Here is a 20,526-nt window from a genome sequence, read left to right as displayed (position 1 = left end):
CGGCCAGGGCTCTGTGCAGGCCAGTCAAGTTTTTCCACACCGATCTCGACAAACCATTTCTTTATGGACCTCGCTTTGTGCACGAGGGCATTGTCATGCTGAAACAGGGAAGGGCCTTCCCCAAACTATTACCACAAAGTTGGAAGCACAGACTCGTCTAGAATGTCATTGTATGCTGTAGTGTTACGATTTCCCTTATCTGGAACAAAAGGGCCTAGCCCGAACCATGAAAAACAGCTCCGGACCGTTATTCCTCTTCCACCAAACTTTACAGTTGGCACTATGCATTCGGGCAGGTAGCGTTCTCCTGGCATCCGCCAAACCCAGATTTGACCATCGGACTGCCAGCTGGTGAAGCGTGTTTCATCACTCCAGAGAACGTGTTTCCACTGCTCCAGCTTACACTTGGCATTGCGAATGATGATCTTAGGCTTGTGTGTGGCTGCTCGGCCATGGAAACTCATTTCATGAAGCTCCCGACTTACATTTTATTGTGCTGATGTTGCTTCCAGAAGCAGTTTGGAAATCTGTAGTGAGTGTTGCAACTGAGCACTGACGCTACACACTTCAGCAGTTGGCGGTCCCGTTCTGTGAGCTTGTGTGGCGTACCACTTCACGGCTGAGCTGTTGTTGCTCCTAGACATTTCTACTCACAATAACAGCACTTACTGTTGACCGGGGCAGCTCTAGCAGGTCAGAAATTTGATGAACTGACTTGTTGGAAAGGTGGCATCCTAGGACGGTGCCACGTTGAAAGTCACTGAGCTCTTCAGTAAGGCCATTCTACTGCCAATGTTTGTCCATGGAGATTGCATGGGTGTGTGCTCGATTTTATACACCTGTCAGCAACGGGTGTGGCTGAAATAGCCCAATCCACTAATTTGAAGGAGTGTCCACATACTTTTGTATATGTAGTGTATGTACAACACCAGCAGTTCCGACCTCCTTTCATAATATCTTAGCTGTTTGGACTAACAAGATCATGGGTTTGAGTCCCAATCTCAAGCTACTACCTGCAGCGTTATTGTCAAAATAGGATGCCATCTGAACCTTCTGCAGGCCTAATGATGACATTTTATTAATTTTATACTCAAATTAGCAGGATCTGGCTGCACATTCCACAGGTTCACTGTTTTTAATGTACAAATGTATTTTTATTTTATTTATTAGGATCTTCATCAGCTGACGACAATGGCAACAGCTAGTCTTACTGGTGTCTGACAAATAACAAAAAATAAGTTACAGACAAAATACTTTACAATTTACATACACTACCAGTCAAAAAGTTTGGACACACCTACTCATTCAAGGGTTTTTCTTCATTTTTTTTCATTTTTTTTACATTGTAGAATAATAGTGAAGACATCAAAACTATGAAATAACACATATGGAATAATGTAGTAACCAAAAAAGTGTTAAACAAATGAAAATATATTTGAGATTTGAGATTCTTCAAATAGCCACCCTTTGCCTTGATGACAGCTTTGCACACTCTTGGCATTCTCTCAACCAGCTTCACCTGGAATGCTTTTCCAAAATTTAAACTGTGTAAGAGGAGTAGTGTTCCAAATAATAGTTATAGGTTTGTCGAAGATTTAAAGTGGGGACTCTGCTTCAATTTATATTACTGAAACTTACGTTGAAAATGATGCTGTCGCTGCTTCCTGTTCACAAGACATTTTGATAAATAGCCCAATGTCAAAACAGTTTTAACGTGTCCAAATCAATAACCAATATGCAGAAACAGTTTGTGATATATTGAAAACCTAAACAAAAAAGGTACTATCTACACATACATGTGCAACAATAATCATATTCCGAGCATCTAATAAATTGCACATGCACCAAAAACCCTGTTGTTTTGACAAGTGGCAATAAATCGCTGATATAAATTACGGGGGAAATCAGGTTGTATGTGCTGTTGAAACGAACACAACAACAAAAAGAAACACATGGAAACTGGATATATTTTTTACAGCACTGGTTAGCGAACAATCTGCAGAAGACAGTCAGATCCATTTTGGAGTGATGCATTTTGATTTGGGGGTCACCAAAACAGAAGAAGAAACGCAACACTTATTGATTGTCAATCACTCATAGTTATCGCGTTGAAATCAATTGCGCGAGAGGGGGAAATTGAGGTTGCACGTCCTGTTAACACAGCTAAAAAAACACATGTAATCTGGGAATAATGTACATCACTGGTTAGAGGACAATTTGTAGAAGACAGCTAGCTACATTTTGAAGTGTTGCATTTTGAGTCAAGTGGGTCGCCAACGCGGTAAGTGTAACGTAACACTTTTTTTCTTCCATCAATATCACATTGAAATCTATAGAACAGGGGGCAAATGTTTGGCGTGTAGTGCTGTTTAAACTAACACTTTTCAAAGGCCACATGGAAACTTGGAATAACCTATACATGATTGGTTAGATGAGAATTTATATCTATATTTTGGAATGCCCAATGTTGATTTCGGAGGCTGCCATCACGGAAAAGGGAACAGACCACTTTTTCTGTTAACTTAAAATAATCACGACGCGGCACAGAATATATCAACCGTGACAATGGTTGACTGCTATTTAAGTTCAAGTTTGACCGTCAAATCCATGTATTGGTGTATGGCCAGCGACTTTTCTAGAGAGACCGTGCCATTTCCTGGCCATTTCATTAACTCCGCGTTCTAAGTCATGAGCATCCCAGTGCGTGTGACTAAATCAAAGGTACAAAACCAAATATATTTATCTGTTTTAAGCAATCAATCTTATGTCATTGTGATGACCTATACACTTTTATAGTAACAATCACCAATCTGAGGTAAAAAGGATGTGTAATTCCGCTAAATTTTATGAGGTGAAAATTCAAGCTTGTGTAAAGTAGTAACACAAACTGTTACCACATTAGGGAAATTAGCGCAATATACAGTAAATGAATATGGCAAAATAATTTGACATGTCAATTTAAGATGATAGTATATTGCAACAACATCATCTTTCTCACTCATTTAACCATTTAGAGAGTTAAAAAATGCTCTCAAACACAATTTAACCGGGTGCTCTAGACTAGAGCGTATTGGCTGCACAGCCTGAACGTTTGACATCCCTAGTATTAGTGGTATGTACAGGATACATTTTCAACATGTCCCTGACTGAGTCTGTAATACCAACATGTTTCAAGCAGACCACCATAGTCCCCGTGCCCAAGAACTCTAAGATAACCTGCCTAAATGACTACCGACCCGTAGCACTGACGTCTGTAGCCATGAAGTGCTTTGAAAGACTGGTCATGGCTCACATCAACAGCATAATCCCAGAAACCCTAGACCCACTCCAATTTGCATACCGCCCCAACAGATCCACAGATGATGCAATCTCTATCGCACTCCACACTGCCCTTTCCCACCTGGACAAGAGGAACACCTACGTGAGAATGCTATTCATTGACTACAGCTCAGCATTCAACACCATAGTGCCCTCTAAGCTCATCACTAAGCTAAGGATCCTGAGACTAAACACCTCCCTCTGCAACTGGATCCTGGACTTCCTGACGGGCCGCCCCAGGTGGTAAGGGTAGGTAACAACACATCTGCCACACTGATCCTCAACACGGGGGCCCCTCAGGGGTGCGTGCTCAGTCCCCCTCCTGTACTCTCTGTTCACCCATGACTGCATGGCCAGGCACGACTCCAACACCATCATTAAGTTTGCCGACGACACAACAGTGGTAGGCCTGATCACCCGACAACGATGAGACAGCCTATAGGGAGGAGGTCAGAGATCTGGCCGTGTGGTGCCAGGACAACAACCTCTCCCTCAACGTGACCAAGACAAAGGAGATGATTGTGGACTACAGGAAAAAAAAAGAGGACTGAGCACGCCCCCATTCTCATCGATGGGGCTGTAGTGGAACAGGTTGAGAGCTTCAAGTTCCTTGGTGTCCACATCACCAACGAACTATCATGGTCCAAACACACCAAGACAGTCGTGAAGAGGGCACGACAAAGCCTATTCCCCCTCAGGAGACTAAAAAGATTTGGCATGGGTCCTCAGATCCTCAAAAAATTCTACAGCTGCACCATCGAGAGCATCCTGACTGGTTGCATCACCGCCTGGTATGGCAACTGCTTGGCCTCTGACCGCAAGGCACTACAGAGGGTAGTGCGTACGGCCCAGTACATCACTGGGGCAAAGCTCCCTGCCATCCAGGACCTCTATACCAGGCGGTGTCAGAGGAAGGCCCTAAAAATTGTCAAAGACTCCAGCCACCCTAGTCATAGACTGTTCTCTCTGCTACCGCACGGCAAGCGGTACCGGAGTGCCAAGTCTAGGTCCAAAAGACTTCTCAACAGCTTCTACCCCCAAGCCATAAGACTCCTGAACAGCTAATCATGGCTACCCGGACTATTTGCACTGCCCCCCCACCCCATCCTTTTTACGCTGCTGCTACTCTGTTAAGTATTTATGCATAGTCACTTTAACTCTACCCACATGTACATATTACCTCAACTACCTCAACTAGCCGGTGCCCCCCGCACATTGACTCTGCAACGGTACCCCCCTGTATATATAGCCTCCCTACTGTCACTTTATTTTACTGTATATATAGCCTCCCTACTGTCACTTTATTTTACTTCTGCTCTTTTTTTCTCAACACTTTTTTTGTTGTTGTTTTATTCTTACTTTTTTTGTTTAAAATAAATGCACTGTTGGTTAAGGGCTGTAAGTAAGCATTTCACTGTAATGTCTGCACCTGTTGTATTCGGCGCATGTGACCAATACAATTTGATTTGATTTGATTTGATACACATGGTACCGTCCAACAAAATGCTTCCTTGCAGGTTCCTTCTCAACAATGCCACAACAATAAGAAATAATAACAGATAAGAATACGAACATATAAATTAAATGGGTCAGTAGAATATAATAAAACATTTCGCATAAGCATTTAACTCAATAGTCACATGTTTGTATGTGTTTTGGATTATTTAGCAATAATAAGAGTCTGGTAGCAGCAGTTGTGTGTGGATGAGTGTACTGTGTATCTGAGTGAGTGCATGTGTGGAGAGTCAGTGCCAGGTGGTCAGTCCAGTTCATGTGTGCATTTGGCACTCAGTGAGCCCTTTCTGTTAACATTCCATTCAGATCATTCTGGAAATAACACGTCAAGGCTCACTCCAGTTCAATGTTAACTTGTTATATAGCTAGCGCCTATGCACAGCGTTGGTCAACTTCAAATGTTCCTTATCACGCATAGTTCGCGTTTGACATATGTCGACTTCTCAAGCTACATGAAAAGGTCAAACTGAATATACACTTGTGGGAATATCAGCACCAGGGTCCACTTTCTATGTAATGGTTATGGGTGTTTATTCAAGTTACAACCAAGTCTGCTTCAGGGTCCACTTTATATACTGAACAAAAATATAAACGCAACATGTAAAGTGTTGGTCCTATTTTTCATGAGATGAAATAAAAGATCCCAGAAATTTTCCGGATGCACAAAAAGCTTATTTCGCTTACATTTTGTGCACAAATTTGTTTACATCCCTGTTAGTGAACAGTTATCCTTCGCCAAGATAATCCATCCATTGCTGTAGCCAGAGAATTGAATGTGAATTTCTCTACCATAAACTGCCCCCAACGTCGTTTTAGAGAATTTGGCAGTACAGTGAATTCGGAAAGTATTCAGACCCCTTGACCTTTTCCACATTTTGTTACGTTACAGCCTAATTCTAAAATTGATTAAATAAATACATTTCCTCATCAATCTACACACAATATCCCATAATGACAAAGCGAAAACAGATTTTAAGATTTGTTTGCAAATGTATTGAAAATATAAAACAGAAATACCTTATTTACATAAGTATTCAGACCCTTTGCTATGAGACTCGAAATTGAGCTCCGGTGCATCCTGTTTCCATTGATCAATCTTGAGATGTTTCTAAAACTTGATTTGAGTCCACCTGTGGTAAATTCAATTGATTGGACATGATTTGGAAAGGCACACACCTGTCTATATAAGGTCCCACAGTTGACAGTGCATGTCAGAGCAAAAACCAAGCATGAGGTCGAAGGAATTGCCCGTAGAGCTCCGAGACAGGATTGTGTCGAGGCACAGATCTGGGGAAGGGTACCAAAAACATTCTGCAGCATTGAAGGTTCCTAAGAACACAGTGGCCATCATTCTTGAATGTAAGAAGGTGACCAAGAACCCGATGGCCACTCTGACAGAGCTCCAGAGTTCCTCTGTAGAGATGGGAGAACCTTCCGTAAGGACAACTATCTCTGCAGCACTCTTCCTATCAGGCCTTTATGGTAGAGTGGCCAGACGGAAGCCACTCCTCAGTAAAAGGCACATGACAGCCCGCTTGGAGTTTGGCAAAAGGCACCTAAAGGACTCGGACCTTGAGATACAAGATTCCCTGGTCTGATGAAACCAGGATTTAACTCTTTGGCCTGAATGCCAAGCGTCACGTCTGGAGGAAACCTGGCACCATCCCTACGGTGAAGCATGGTGGTGGCAGCAGCATCATGCTGTGGGGATGTTTTTCAGCGGCAGGGACTGGAAGACTAGTCAGGATCGAGGGAAATATGAACGGAGCAAAGTACAAAGACATCATTGATGAAAACCTGCTCCAGAGCGCTCAGGACCGCAGACTGGGGCGAAGGTTCACCTTCCAACAGGACAATGACCCTAAGCACACAGCCAAGACAACGCAGGAGTGGCTTCGGGACAAGTCTCTGAATGTTCTTGAGTGGCCCAACCAGAGACCGGACTTGAACCCGATCGAACATCTCTGAAGAGACGCTCCCCATCCAACCTGACAGAGCTTGAGAGGATCTGCAGAGAAGAATGGGAGAAACTCCCCAAATACAGGTGTGCCAAGCTTGTAACGTCATACCCAAGAAGATTCGAGGCTGTAATCGCTGCCAAAGGTGCTTCAACAAAGTACTGAGTAAAGGGTCTGAATACTTATGTAAATGTGATATTTCAGTTAGAAATGTAATGTAATGTTTTATAAATTTGCACAAAAAAATACAATCCTGTTTTTGCTTTGTCATTGTGGGGTATTGTGTGTAGATTGAGGAGAAAAAAACAAACAATCCATTGTTGATTAAGGCTGTAACGTAACAATGTGAAAAAAAGTCAAGGGGTCTGAATACTTTCCGAATGCATCCAACTGGCCTCACAACCGCAGGCCACGTGTAACAAAGCCAGCCCAGGACCACCACATCTGGCTTTTTTCACCTGCGGGATCGTCTGAGGAGGGGGAGGGGGGTTGCTGAGGAGTATTTATTTTTGTTATGTTAAAAAAATATATTATTCTTTTTTTACACCTTTTTCTCCCCAATTTCATGATATCCAATTGGTAGTTACAGTCTTGTCCCATCGCTGTAACTCCTGTACGGACTCGGGAGAGGCGAAGGTCGAGAGCCATACGTCCTCCGAAACACGACCCTGGCCTGCGGTTGTGAGGCCAGTTGGATGTACAGTGCATTCGGAAAGTATTCAGACCCCTTGACTGCTTCTTGACACAATTGTGCGTCCCCTCGTGGGTCTCCCGGTCGCAGCTGGCTGCGACACAGCCCGGGATCGAACCCGGATCAGTAGTGATGCCTCAAGCACTGCAGTGCTGAGGAGTATTTCTGTCTTGAATAAAGCCCTTTTGTGGGGAAAAACTCATTCCGATTGGCGGGCCTGGCTACCGAGTGGGTGGACCTGGCTCCCAAGTGGGTGGGCCTATGCCCATCTATGACTGCGCCCCTGCCCAGTTATGTGAAATCCATTGATTAGGGCCTTATGAATTTATTTCAATTGACTGATTTCCTCCTATGAACTGTAACTCAGTAAAATCTTTGAAATAGTTGCGTTTAATTTTTTGGGTCAGTATAAGTAATGGTTATGAGTGTTTATTCAAGTTACAAACAGCTACAATCAAGTCCGCTTCAGGCTGGAGCCATCAGTCCACTCTGTAGTTTCCCCATATTCTGACTTCACTCCACTTTGTACACACAGGTAGCAATCGGACCCAGTAGGAGCGAACGCCACCACCATGTACTCGGAGTGGAGGTCTCTGCACCTGGTGGTGCAGAGCGACCAGGGCCACCTGAGTGTCCTTCACTCGTACCCTCCGGCAGTTGGGCGCGATGTGGCCAATGCAGTGGTTAAACCCCTGGGGGTGACCCTGGGCACCCCATCCACTGACAACCTGCTCAAGACAGACAAAGAGGTAGGAAGCCTTTGCTGACAACAACAGGTGTTTTTGCAGAGCTGAATCAGATAGGTGTAACTAAGCTGTAAGGGTGAAGACTTTAGTTTTAATGTAACATGCACAAGTACAGTGAATACTAGAAAAAAAACATAAGAGAAATATGAAATACACAACAAGTAAGTAAGCATACTATATACGGGGTCAGTTCCAATACCATATTTACAATGTGCAGGGATACTGGAGTGATGGATGTAGATATGTATAGGGGTAAGGTGACTATATACAGGGTCAGTTCCAATACCATATTAACAATGTGCAGGGATACTGGAGTGATGGATGTAGATATGTATAGGGGTAAGGTGAATATATATACAGGGTAAGTTCCAATACCATATTAACAATGTGCAGGGATACTGGAGTGATTGAGGTAGATATGTATGGGGTAAGGTGACTAGGCATCAGGATATAAGATAAACAGAGTAGCAGCAGCTTGTAAGTGAGTGGTTGTGTGTGTAGAGTCATTATAAATGTACAGTGCCTATTTTGTTGCATTACAACCTGTAATTTAAATTGATTTTTATTTGGATTTCATCTAATGGACATACACAAAATAGTCAAAATTGGTGAAGTGAAATGAAAAAAATAACTTGTTTCAAAAAATTCTAAAAAATTAATAACGGAAAAGTGGTGCGTGCATATGTATTCACACCTTTGCTATGAAGCACCTAAATAAGATCTGGTGCAACCAATTACCTTAAGAAGTCACATAATTAGTTAAATAAAGTCCACCTGTGTGCAATCTAAGTGTCACATGATCTGTCACATGATCCCAGTATATATACACCTGTTCTGAAAGGCCCCAGAGTCTGCAACACCACTAAGCAAGGGGCACCACCAAGCAAGAGGCACCATGAAGACCAAGGAGCTCTCCAAACAGGTCAGGGACAAAGTTGTGGAGAAGTACTGATCAGGGTTGGGTTATAAAAAAATATCAGAAACTTTGAACTTCCCATGGAGCACAATTAAAAAATTGAAAGAATATGGCACCACAACAAACCTGCCAAGAGAGGGCCGCCCAATCAGAGAGGCAACAAAGTGACCAAAGATAACCCTGAAGGAGCTGCAAAGCTCCACAGCGGAGATTGGAGTATCTGTCCATACAGTGAGGGAAAAAAGTATTTGATCCCCTGCTGATTTTGTACATTTGCCCACTGACAAAGACATGATCAGTCTATAATTTTAATGGTATGTTTATTTGAACAGAGAGAGACAGAATAACAACAAAAAAATCCAGAAAAATGCATGTCAAAAATGTTATAAATTGATTTGCATTTTAATGAGGGAAATAAGTATTGGACACCTCTGCAAAACATGACTTAGTACTTGGTGGCAAAACCCTTGTTGGCAATCACAGAGGTCAGACGTTTCTTGTAGTTGGCCACCAGGTTTGCACACATATCAGGAGGGATTTTGTCCCACTCCTCTTTGCAGATCTTCTCCAAGTCATTAAGGTTTCGAGGCTGACGTTTGGCAACTCGAACCTTCAGCTCCCTCCACAGATTTTCTATGGGATTAAGGTCTGGAGACTGGCTAGGCCACTCCAGGACCTTAATGTGCTTCTTCTTGAGCCACTCCTTTGTTGCCTTGGCCGTGTGTTTTGGGTCATTGTCATGCTGGAATACCCATCCACGACCCATTTTCAATGCCCTGGCTGAGGGAAGGAGGTTCTCACCCAAGATTTGATGGTACATGGCCCCGTCCATCGTCCCTTTGATGCAGTCAAGTTGTCCTGTCCCCTTAGCAGAAAAACACCCCCAAAGCATAATGTTTCCACCTCCATGTTTGATGGTGGGGATGGTGTTATTGGGGTCATAGGCAGCATTCCTCCTCTTCCAAACACAGCGAGTTAAGTTGATGCCAAAGAGCTCGATTTTGGTCTCATCTGACCACAACACTTTCACCCAGTTCTCCTCTGAATCATTAGATGTTCATTGGCAAACTTCAGACGGGCCTGTATATGTGCTTTCTTGAGCAGGGGGACCTTGCGGGCGCTGCAGGATTTCAGTCCTTCACGGCGTAGTGTGTTACCAATTGTTTTCTTGTTGACTATGGTCTCAGCTGCCTTGAGATCATTGACAAGACCTCCCGTGTAGTTCTGCGCTGTTTCCTCACCGTTCTCATGATCATTGCAACTCCACGAGGTGAGATCTTGTATGGAGCCCCAGGACAAGGGAGATTGACAGTTATTTTGTGTTTCTTCCATTTGCGAATAATCGCACCAACTGTTGTCACCTTCTCACCAAGCTGCATGGCAATGGTCTTGTAGCCCATTCCAGCCTTGTGTAGGTCTACAATCTTGTCCCTGACATCCTTGGAGAGCTCTTTGGTCTTGGCCATGGTGGAGAGTTTGGAATCTGATTGATTGATTGCTTCTGTGGACAGGTGTCTTTTATACAGGTAACAAGCTGAGATTAGGAGCACTCCCTTTAATAGTGTGCTCCTAATCTCAGCTCGTTACCTGTATAAAAGACACCTGCGAGCCAGAAATCTTTCTGATTGAGAGGGGGTCAAATACTTATTTCCCTCATTAAAATGCAAATCAATTTATAACACGTGTTTTTCTGGATTTTTTTGTTGTTATTCTGTCTCTCACTGTTCAAATAAACCTACCATTAAAATTATAGACTGATCATTTCTTTGTCAGTGGGCAAACATACAAAATCAACAGGGGATCAAATACTTTTTTCCCTCACTGTAGGACCACTTTAAGCCGTACACTCCACAGAGCTGGGCTTTACGGAAGAGTGGCCAGAAAAAAAGCCATTGCTTACAGAAAAAAAGAGGGTACTCTGGTCAGATGAGACTAAAATTGAGCTTTTTGGCCATCAAGGAAAACGCTATGTCTGGCGCAAACCCAACACATCTCATCACTCCGTGAACACCATCCCCACAGGGAAGCATGGTGGTGGCAGCATCATGCTGTGAGGATGTTTTTCATCGGCAGGGACTGGGAAACTGGTCAGAATTGAAGGAATAATGGATGGCACTAAATACAAGGACATTCTTGAGGGAAACCTGTTTCAGTCTTCCAGAGATTTGAGAGTGGGAAGGAGGTTCACCTTCCAGCAGGACAATGATCCTAAGCATACTGCTAAAGCAACACTTGAGTGGTTTAAGGGGAAACATTTAAATGTCTTGGAATGGCCTAGTCAAAGCCCAGACCTCAATCCAATTGAGAATCTGTGGTGTGACTTAAAGATTGCTGTACACCAGCGGAACCCATCCAACTTGAAGGAGCTGGAGCAGTTTTGCCTTGAAGAATGGGCAAAAATCCCAGTGGCTAGATTTGCCAAGGTTGTAGAGACATACCCCAAGAGACTTGCAGCTGTAATTACTGCAAAAGGTGGGTCTACAAAGTATTGACTTTGGGGGGGTGAATAGTTATGCACGCTCAAGTTTATTTCTTGTTTGTTTCACAATTTTTTTTATTTTGCATCTTCAAAGTGGTAGGCATGTTGTGTAAATCAAATGATACAAACCCCAAAAAATCAATTTTCATTTCAGGTTGTAAGGCAACAAAATAGAAAAAATGCCAAGGGGGGTGAATACTTTTGCTAGCCGCTTTACGTGCATGTTATGTGTGAATGTGTAGGGCCCTGTGAGTGTGCATAGAGACTAAAAGAAAAAGGTCAATGAGGATACAAGGTTGACTCAGTCTGTGTAGCTATTTTGTTAGCTATTTATCAGTCTTATTGCTTGGGGATAGAAGCTGTTCAAGAGCCTGTTGGTGCCAGACTTGATGCACCAGTACCGCTTGCCGTGCGGAAGCAAAGAGAATAGTCTATGGCTTGGGTGGTTGGAGTCTTTAACCATTTTCCGGGCCTTCCTACCACACCGCCTGATATAGATGTCCTGGATGGCATGGAGCTCGGTCCCAGTGATGTACTGGGCTGTCTGCACCACCCTCTGTAGAGCCATGCGATCGAGGGCGGTGCTATTGCCATACCAGGCAGTGATGCAGCCAGTCAAAATGCTCTTAATGGTCCAGCTGTAGAACTTTTTTAGGATTTCAAGGCCCATGCCAAACTTTTTCAACCTCCTGAGGGGGAAGCGGCGCTGTCACGCCTTCTTCACTACTGTGCGCGTGTGTTTGGACAATGTTTTTATGACTTTATAGTGATTTGGACACAGAGGAATTTGAAGCTCTCAACCTCCTCCACTGCGGCCCCGTCGATGTGGATGGGGCGTGCTCAACCCCTCTCCCCCTCTCCCCCTGTTTCCTGTAGTCCACGATCAGCTCCTTGGTCTTACTGACGTTGAGGGAGAGGTTGTTGTTCTGGCACCACACTGCCAGGTCACTGACCTCCTCCCTGTAGGCTGAGATTTGACTTGACTTGGCCCAATTGTTGCAGCATTTTACATTCAAGGGGAATAGAAAGTGAAGTTAGAATGCCAACTTGTTTCTAGGGTAGTTGATGTTTGCTCTATGTATGGGGAGGGTATTTTAATGTCCAGGTCAACTTCATTGGCACTTATTCTAATTGAAAAGTAAAAGTTTCTTCCGTCTTTAGCTCCAAGTTCCTCTGACATTGTGTTTGAGGAACTAGGCAGAACATAAGCTACATGACCTTAACACGCCCTTGATGGGCTTTTTCAGTCCCTTATTTTTATAAAACCAAGGAGGCTGAACGGTCACCTGCACATTAGGACTCAACTACCTCCTGGCGAATGGAAATGTTTTTATTTTTTATTTTTTTTGTACTGCACGCTTGATTGAAACCCATACACACACACACACACACACACCACCTCCCCCTCTACATTCCATTGTGTTTTCAAATCTCTTCTCTCTCTGATTGTTGCTGGGTGAAAAATAGTATTTGGCTTTGCCCCCTTTTGTCCTTGCTGCTCACTTCCTCATCATGTTTGCCTTGTCGCTCGGACAGCCCCAGGCCTCTGGGCTCGCTTGATAACATTGAGAGGATTTCCTGTGTATCCCCCTGGGGCATTCGACCCCTGCAACTTTATTGACTGTTTCTCCACCCCAGTGGACTACGGCTCCTTGAGCTCGCCCCAGTCCCAGTCCCAGCAGCCATTTAGAGGAATGGCTTGATTGTAATAGGGCCAGGCTAAGGAAAAATGTAAGCCATCTGCCAAAGAATGTACGCATTCTCTTATTAAGTGCCTCCTTGTCTTTCCTGCTGGTTTTAGTTTGCCTGATAATTCTATTAACATAGCACTGGGCTATGTAACAGCTTGTAGGGCTTGTGTTTTGTACAACCATCCCATATTTGAGATGGTAGTATTTTTGGATAATACTGTATTTGGTAAATAAATGGATAGTTCACCTAGCATGGTGGAACCAGCCTAGTCAAATCAAATCAAATTTTATTTGCCACATGCGCCGAATACAACAGATGTAGACCCTTAGTGAAATGCTTACTTACAAGCTCTTAACCAACAATGCAGTTTTTAAGAAAATAATAGATACGTTTTTATTTTTAGAGCAGGTGAGCAGGTGTAAAATAAAATAACAGTAGGGAGGCTATATACAGGGGGTACCGGTACAGAGCCCTAATAGCTGTCTTCACCTTCCTGTTTTGACACGTGAAGTGATATAGAATGGTGAACGTTGCAAGGCTGGTTCCACCATGCTCTAGTTCACCTACCTCTCCAAATTAGATGAACCATCCCTTTAGCCCTGTGTTTGAAATGAGCTAATTTCACGACAATCATAATAATTAGGCCTAAACACTTCTTTTTAACTCAACGCACAATTAGGCCATCTTATTTTGATTGGCTTTCAAGTGTTAAAACATGAATCCACCCTGTCCCCATGTATTCAGCAATCACTGACATGACATCTGACTGTCCAGCTTGTCCAATGCATCCACCTCTTTCTAACAACAGAGTTCTCTGTGTGATGTGATTTACAGGTGAAGTGGACGATGGAGGTGCTCTGCTACGGCCTGACCCTTCCTCTGGACGGGGACACGGTCAAGCTGTGTGTGGACGTCTACACGGACTGGATGATGGCGCTGGTCACTCCTCGCAACTCCATCCCCCAGCCCATCGTCAAGGAGCCCAACTTCTACGTGCAGACCATCCTCAAACACCTCCACAACCTCTTCATGCCCAGGTACAAGCTAACTGTATGTCTACGCTCTCTGGCTAACTGTTGTCTACGTTCTAGTTAGCCGCTAACTTTGTGTCTAAGCTCTCTGGCTAACAATGTGTCTACGCTCTATTTAGCCGCTAACTCTGTGCCTACGTTCTAGCTACCCACTAACTGTGTGTCTACGCTCTAGCTAGCCGCTAACTGGTGTCTACGCTCTAGCTAGCCGCTAACTGTGTGTCTACGCTCTAGCTAGCCGCTAACTGTGTGTCTACGCTCTAGCTAGCCGCTAACTCTGTGCCTACGTTCTAGCTACCCACTAACTGTGTGTCTACGCTCTATTTAGCCGCTAACTCTGTGCCTACGTTCTAGCTTACTGTGTGTCTACGCTATAGCTAACAGCTAACTGTATGTCTACGCTCTAGCTAACCGCTAACTATGGGGTATCTTATGCAATGTTCTACATTACAACTTCTTGACCTTAAGGCTCCAACCTCTAAAAGTTGCAGTACATTGCTTATGTAACATGGTAATTCTAAATAGGGACAGATACCCTCCATTAGTTCATCAAACCAAATCACAAGGCTTAGAGAGAACGGAGTATGGAAGAGGTTTATTACAGGCTTCTCTTTATAAATGTGGTCCCCAACTCTCTCTTTCTTCACCTCCCTCCCTCCTCTTTTAGGCCGGAGCACTACAGCCCCATGCACTTCCGGCTGTGCCAGCAGGTGCTGACGGCAGTGCTGAAGCTGGCCAGGGATTCGGGCAGCGGCATGGCCCGGGAGACCTGGGAGGTGTTGCTGCTCTTCCTGCTACGCATAAATGACACTCTGCTAGCCCCGCCCACTGTCGGAGGTCAGTCCATCGGAACAGATGCAATTAGGCTGCCTTTACACTGGCAGCCCAATTCTGATCTTTTGCCCAATTATCGTCAAAAGAGCTGATTTGATTGGTCAGAAGACCAATTAGTAGAAAAATATCAGAATTGGGCTGCCTGTGTATAGGCAGCCTTTGAGTACTTTTCGTAGTGTCGTGGGGAACTTCTAACATCCACTTAAGTCAAATGTTTACTTAGTCTCCCATTGATATCAATACATAATTAATAAGTGGATATTAGGATTTGTCCCATAATGGTTTTGGCTTTGACTAAGTTAATTGACTTAGTTGCTAATATTACTATTTAGTTCCAAATGAAGATGCAGTGTTCTTTCTCATATGCTATTTTATGCACCCAGAACATTCTTCCTATTCAAAGTTACTCACCCCTGTCCGCCATCCCCCAACTCTCTCAGGTGGGATAGCGGAGAAGCTGGCTGAGAAGCTGATCAGCGTTCTGTTTGAGGTGTGGTTCATGGCCTGCACACGCTGCTTCCCCACGCCGCCCTACTGGAAGACGGCCAGGGAGATGCTGGCCAACTGGAGGCACCACCCGCCCGTGGTGGAGCAGTGGAGCAAGGTCATTGCTGCCCTCACCTCCAGGTAGCCACACCACAACAAGACCAGTGGTCGCCAACCCTGTGTTTGCAGGCTTTTGTTTACGCTCAGTGCTCAAACATATGGGTCCCGTTCAGTAGGGCATAACGTTTTGAAACATATGTGAGTGCTCAAGTTCAGGTAGGACAAAACTAGTTGGATAACAGGCAGGAGTCATTTCTCTCAGCAGTCATTTCTAGATAAAAAATGTTTGTTAATGTTCAAATAAGAAATGGTTGAAATGGAAAGTGTAAATGTTCTGTTTTGGCACAGACTGTTGCGGTTCACCTACGGTCCGTCCTTCCCTCTGTACAAAGTCCCAGAGGAGGAGGCCAACCTCATCCCTACTGAGATGGACAATGACTGTGTGGCTCAGACCTGGTTCCGCTTTCTGCACATGCTGAGGTGAGTTCCACACAGCTAGCTATCTGGGTCTGTGTCACAGAATAAGAGTTATTACTGTTTACACCTGGAATGTATTCGGTATAAATGCTCCCCGATGACCTAATTTTAGTATAATAAAATGATACTGGGATGACTTTTTTTGGATCATCATCCGAGACAGATCACACTGTTTATTTCAATGAAGAACATACTGGATGGACCTCACTTTTTTTATCCAAAGGTACAAGAAAATGATTCTAGATGATCTAAGAAAGTGATCTGGGGAAATATTGTAGTAAATATTGTAATAGGCTACATCAATGTAACTGTTACTCTCTCATGGCTGGGTTGTGGAGAGAAATAACATGCTCAGGACCAATTTTTGCACCTCGACATTAAAAGTCCCCCCTCCCGCTCCTTCTCTTGCAGTAACCCGGTGGACCTGAGCAGCCCTTTGACGGTCAGCTCCACGCCAAAGTTCCAGGAGCAGCTGCTGGGGGTGAGCGGCGTACCCCAGGAGGTGATCCAACATCACCCCTGTCTCAAGCAACTGCCCCAGATCTTTTTCAGGGCCATGAGGGGGGTCAGCTGCCTGGTGGACGCCTTCCTGGGTAAGACTACCTCACCTCACCTTAGCATTGCTTTTTATCCATACTGTTACAGTTGACTTTGGCCCTGTCCAGAAACATCCCCTAGCCTCTTCCTCTAGGCAATTCATGTAGATCAGGGCCCGTATTCATAAAGCTTCTCAGAGTAGGAGTGCTGATCAAGGATCAGTTTTTCCCTTATATATCGTAATTAATAAGATGACATCGACGAGGGGGTTGACCTGATTCCAGATCAGCATTCCCTACTCCGAGACGATTTCTTAATACGGGCCCTTAAAAATTGGATAGGTATGTAATGATATTAGTTCCATGTTGTCCACTGATAGGCTGGCTGGAGATTTTTTCATATTTCTTACACATATCCAATCCCTTCAGTTCTCGTGTTTTGCTGGAGAACTTCTGACCAAGAGATCATGTACATCTTCCGTCCCCTCTAGGTGTTGGGGTCGCAAAGAGAGAGATTCGAGAGAAACTGCCCTCTTATGGTACTTAGTAAACTGCGTCTTTGTCATTCAAATGAAGGGTAAAAGGGTTCTGATTTTGTGGACAATGATCATGGAAAGCATGGAAAGATGTTATTTGACTTAGTAACACCTTGATTTTATGACCAGCAACGACTAAAGGCTTTTGTTAATGGGTTGACCCCTCAACTTGTCCTGGCTTGTTTACTGGCTTTTAAACAAGAACCAGACATTTTCAAATGAAAAGAGCTTTATTGTAATTTTCTCATTTCATTTCTCTACTGTCTTGTGCCCGTTGAGCTACACCAGGGCTCTCCAACCCTGTTCCTGGAGAGCTACCGTCCTGTAGGTTTTCACTCCAACCCTAATTAGGAGGGTCCAGGAACAGAGTTGGAATGCCCTGCTCTACACCTCCCAACAGTCTTAGACTTCAACCATGTTTGTATTTCTGAACTCAAGCAGACCTCTCTGCATTTTGGCCCTATACTTAATCAAAGCACTGTCACGCAGTCTATATACTTCCCTAAATCTCTTGACATCCCCATGTTTAAAGAAACACATACATTGTTTCTAGCATGCAACGCAACACTACTTTGATTCATCTTTTGGTTAATAGTAGTAGACCCCCATTTTGAAAATCGCAGACTAGGATTAGCTATGTGGCCAATTATGTCTTACAGTACAGTGCACAAACACAGAACGTCTTTAATAAATACCTAACATAACTTCATAACTTGTTGAGCAGTTATTTGGCCCAACAACTAAACCTCCATTTTGTGTTTCAGCTTTTCTGTCATTTTTCTCTTTTTCTTTCTTGTTCTAGTTTCTTCTTCTTCGTCCCCAGAAACAGCGCTAGTGTCTCTCTCTCCCTCAGGAGTGACAGTTTCTCCTAGGACCAATATACGTGACAGACTTCCCTCTCTAGGTACACTATTAAACCGGACCTAACCCAATCAAATCCAATCATTAACATTGCACAGGCGTCTGTGGACATAACGAACTGGATTTCCTGTAGTGGTGTTTGGGCATAAGACAAAAGGTGCCACACTTCTACAGTCACGAAAAACAACATACTCATACACATCTATGGGAGGAAAAAAAAACATTCACCGTGTCAGAATGTGAAACTGCGAAGTTGTTTTTGATTCTTCATTTTGATCGATGGCTGTGTCAGCTGCCAAAAGAACAGGTGAATGTTGTCATGGTTGGTTTGTCGGCGTTCTGATATTCCAGGCTGTGCTTTGACCACTTTCTTTCCTTCAGGTGCCGCCGTGTCTAGGAACAATTTCCGAGAAAGGCTTCAATCCATGCCCTCCTATGGTACTCTGTAGTAGTTTGCTCCCAAACAATCATAAAGGGAGCTGAATACATTTTGATGGATTTGCTGGGGTTGGCAAAAAGCTGATTTGTGTGGTGAACGTAGCTGGTGCATGCACTTAAAGGGCAACTCCACCACTTTTAAACCTCATTTTCATTATCTCCAGCACAATACCAGTGTCAACATATGTGAAAATGGCACTTTTGTAGAAACAAATATGAAGTTAAAAGTTCTACCTGAGGACATCATAAAACGTTTCAACATTTTAAAAACACTAACTGAGATTCGCTGTGATGTGGAGAGCAAGAAAATACCCTCCCTTGGGCTAGAAACTTGTTGCAGGTTTTGGAAATCACAGTTTGTTTACTTTTAATCTTATAAAAATCATTATTTTTTCTTATGACCTTATCTTTTTAATCACTTAGAAATGTGCTGTTTTCACATATGTAAACACTGGTTTGGTGCTGGAGATTATGAATATGAGGTTGAAAAATGGTGGACATGCCCTTTTAAATCCATAATCACTTTCAGGACCGCAGCGACAAACAGTCTCAATCCTGAAAACCTCACTTCCCTACCCCTGTATTTTGGGTCTTTTCATATAGGCTAGTAGAAAAGCATTACACATTTACAGTATAGGCCTGTTAGTAATAACCCCTCGCTTTGACTATACTATTGTAAGCTTTTTAGGTACACTTGAATTGAAGCAGCCTTTCATGATTCTGTCAATATAAATGCATAATGGATGATATAGCAAGGTATGACTGTTTATGACAATCAAACCTGCTCTTATCCTTCCTTATCAACCAGAAAATAGATTTGATCAACTTTGAAAGTTATAATGGAGATAATTGGTTGGGGAAAGTGTTGTCATAATCTTCCATGGCGTGTTTGGAGAGACATTGTGTAGTGTGTGTGGCAGCATCACCGTGGCAATGTATGTCAAGTTGCTTCAAGACTCGTGTTTATAAAACATATCCTCGTTAGCTTAGCTAGCAAACCCACTAAACGGACCATACAGTCCAATTGGCATCTGCAGCAGTTTGGTGCACCACGTTGCATCATCAGTGCTGAAATCTGTGAAAGATGGCTATCAATCAATCAAATGTATTTATAAAGCCCTTTTTACATCAGCAGATGTCACAAAGTGCTTATACAGAAACCCAGTTTACCTATAAATTGTTTTGGGCTTCACTGAAAATTGCAGAAAGAGGTTTAGAGGGTTTGATCCATGTGGTAATGTGAAGCACTCACCCAATCGATGTCAGTGTGGACAGTAACTATATGCATGTATCTGTTTGATAGTCTGCGCCAAGCATCTGAATAAGTAAAGTGTTGTCAATCAAAATTAGCTATCTAGCCACCCCAAGGCTATGAAGCGAAAATGTGACATTGGGAAACTTGCTCGATGTATTGTGGTGTGGATTTTTCTCTCTTAAAAAAAAATGTATATACTTATTTTTATAAATGTTTTACATTGTTCCTTTATCTGTGGTGAATATCACCCAGCAAAGAAGACATCTATCCACATCACATGGCTTGTGCATTTTGAGCTGGTATCTTTCTCTCTTGTGGAGGAAGGGTGAACCGCAAAGATGATGAGCTGCCAATGTTGACGTTACTAACATCCTCCCTGATCCGAGTGGCGCTTCTAACCAAAATATGGGTGGAGGGGAAATGGGACCCGATTGGTCCTTGCTGTTTTCACCTGAAACACCAGAATATCCTCTGATGCGCCTCCTCTCTCTCTCCCTCAGGTATCTCCCGCCCCCGGTCGGACAGTGCCCCGCCCACCCCTATCAACAGACTGAGCGTGCCGCCGCCCCCCACCACCACCAACACCACGCCCCCTCACAGCCGCCGCAACAAACCCACGGGGGTCATCAAGACGGCCAGTAAAACCTCCACAGTAGGTTCCTACACCAGAGTAGTTTTTTCCTCAGATGGCCCATTT

The 20,526-nt window shown here is 43.7% G+C and overlaps 1 protein-coding gene across 8 annotated transcripts in view; it reads left to right on the top strand.

The window, feature by feature from the left end:
• The window catches only part of LOC121577992 (ral GTPase-activating protein subunit beta-like), a 91,195-nt gene that overhangs the window by 4,432 nt on the left and 66,237 nt on the right, over nt 1-20,526 (top strand). For 5 of the 8 annotated variants that reach the window (XM_045223649.1, XM_045223652.1, XM_045223653.1 and 2 more), the window contains exons 2-11: nt 8,018-8,231; nt 14,150-14,352; nt 15,014-15,183; nt 15,621-15,807; nt 16,075-16,206; nt 16,615-16,796; nt 17,231-17,278; nt 18,078-18,179; nt 18,518-18,574; nt 20,330-20,481. In XM_045223649.1, the coding sequence (XP_045079584.1) occupies nt 8,055-8,231; nt 14,150-14,352; nt 15,014-15,183; nt 15,621-15,807; nt 16,075-16,206; nt 16,615-16,796; nt 17,231-17,278; nt 18,078-18,179; nt 18,518-18,574; nt 20,330-20,481 (1,410 nt within the window). In that variant the 5' untranslated portion in view covers nt 8,018-8,054. The remainder of the gene's footprint in view (nt 1-8,017; nt 8,232-14,149; nt 14,353-15,013; nt 15,184-15,620; nt 15,808-16,074; nt 16,207-16,614; nt 16,797-17,230; nt 17,279-18,077; nt 18,180-18,517; nt 18,575-20,329; nt 20,482-20,526) is intronic. The other 3 variants (XM_045223657.1, XM_045223656.1, XM_045223655.1) reach the window with 1 other exon arrangement.

The sequence above is a fragment of the Coregonus clupeaformis genome, chromosome 12, assembly GCF_020615455.1.
Source record: "Coregonus clupeaformis isolate EN_2021a chromosome 12, ASM2061545v1, whole genome shotgun sequence".
Classification (NCBI taxonomy): domain Eukaryota; kingdom Metazoa; phylum Chordata; class Actinopteri; order Salmoniformes; family Salmonidae; genus Coregonus; species Coregonus clupeaformis.
This window is presented reverse-complemented; position numbering and strand designations above follow the sequence as displayed.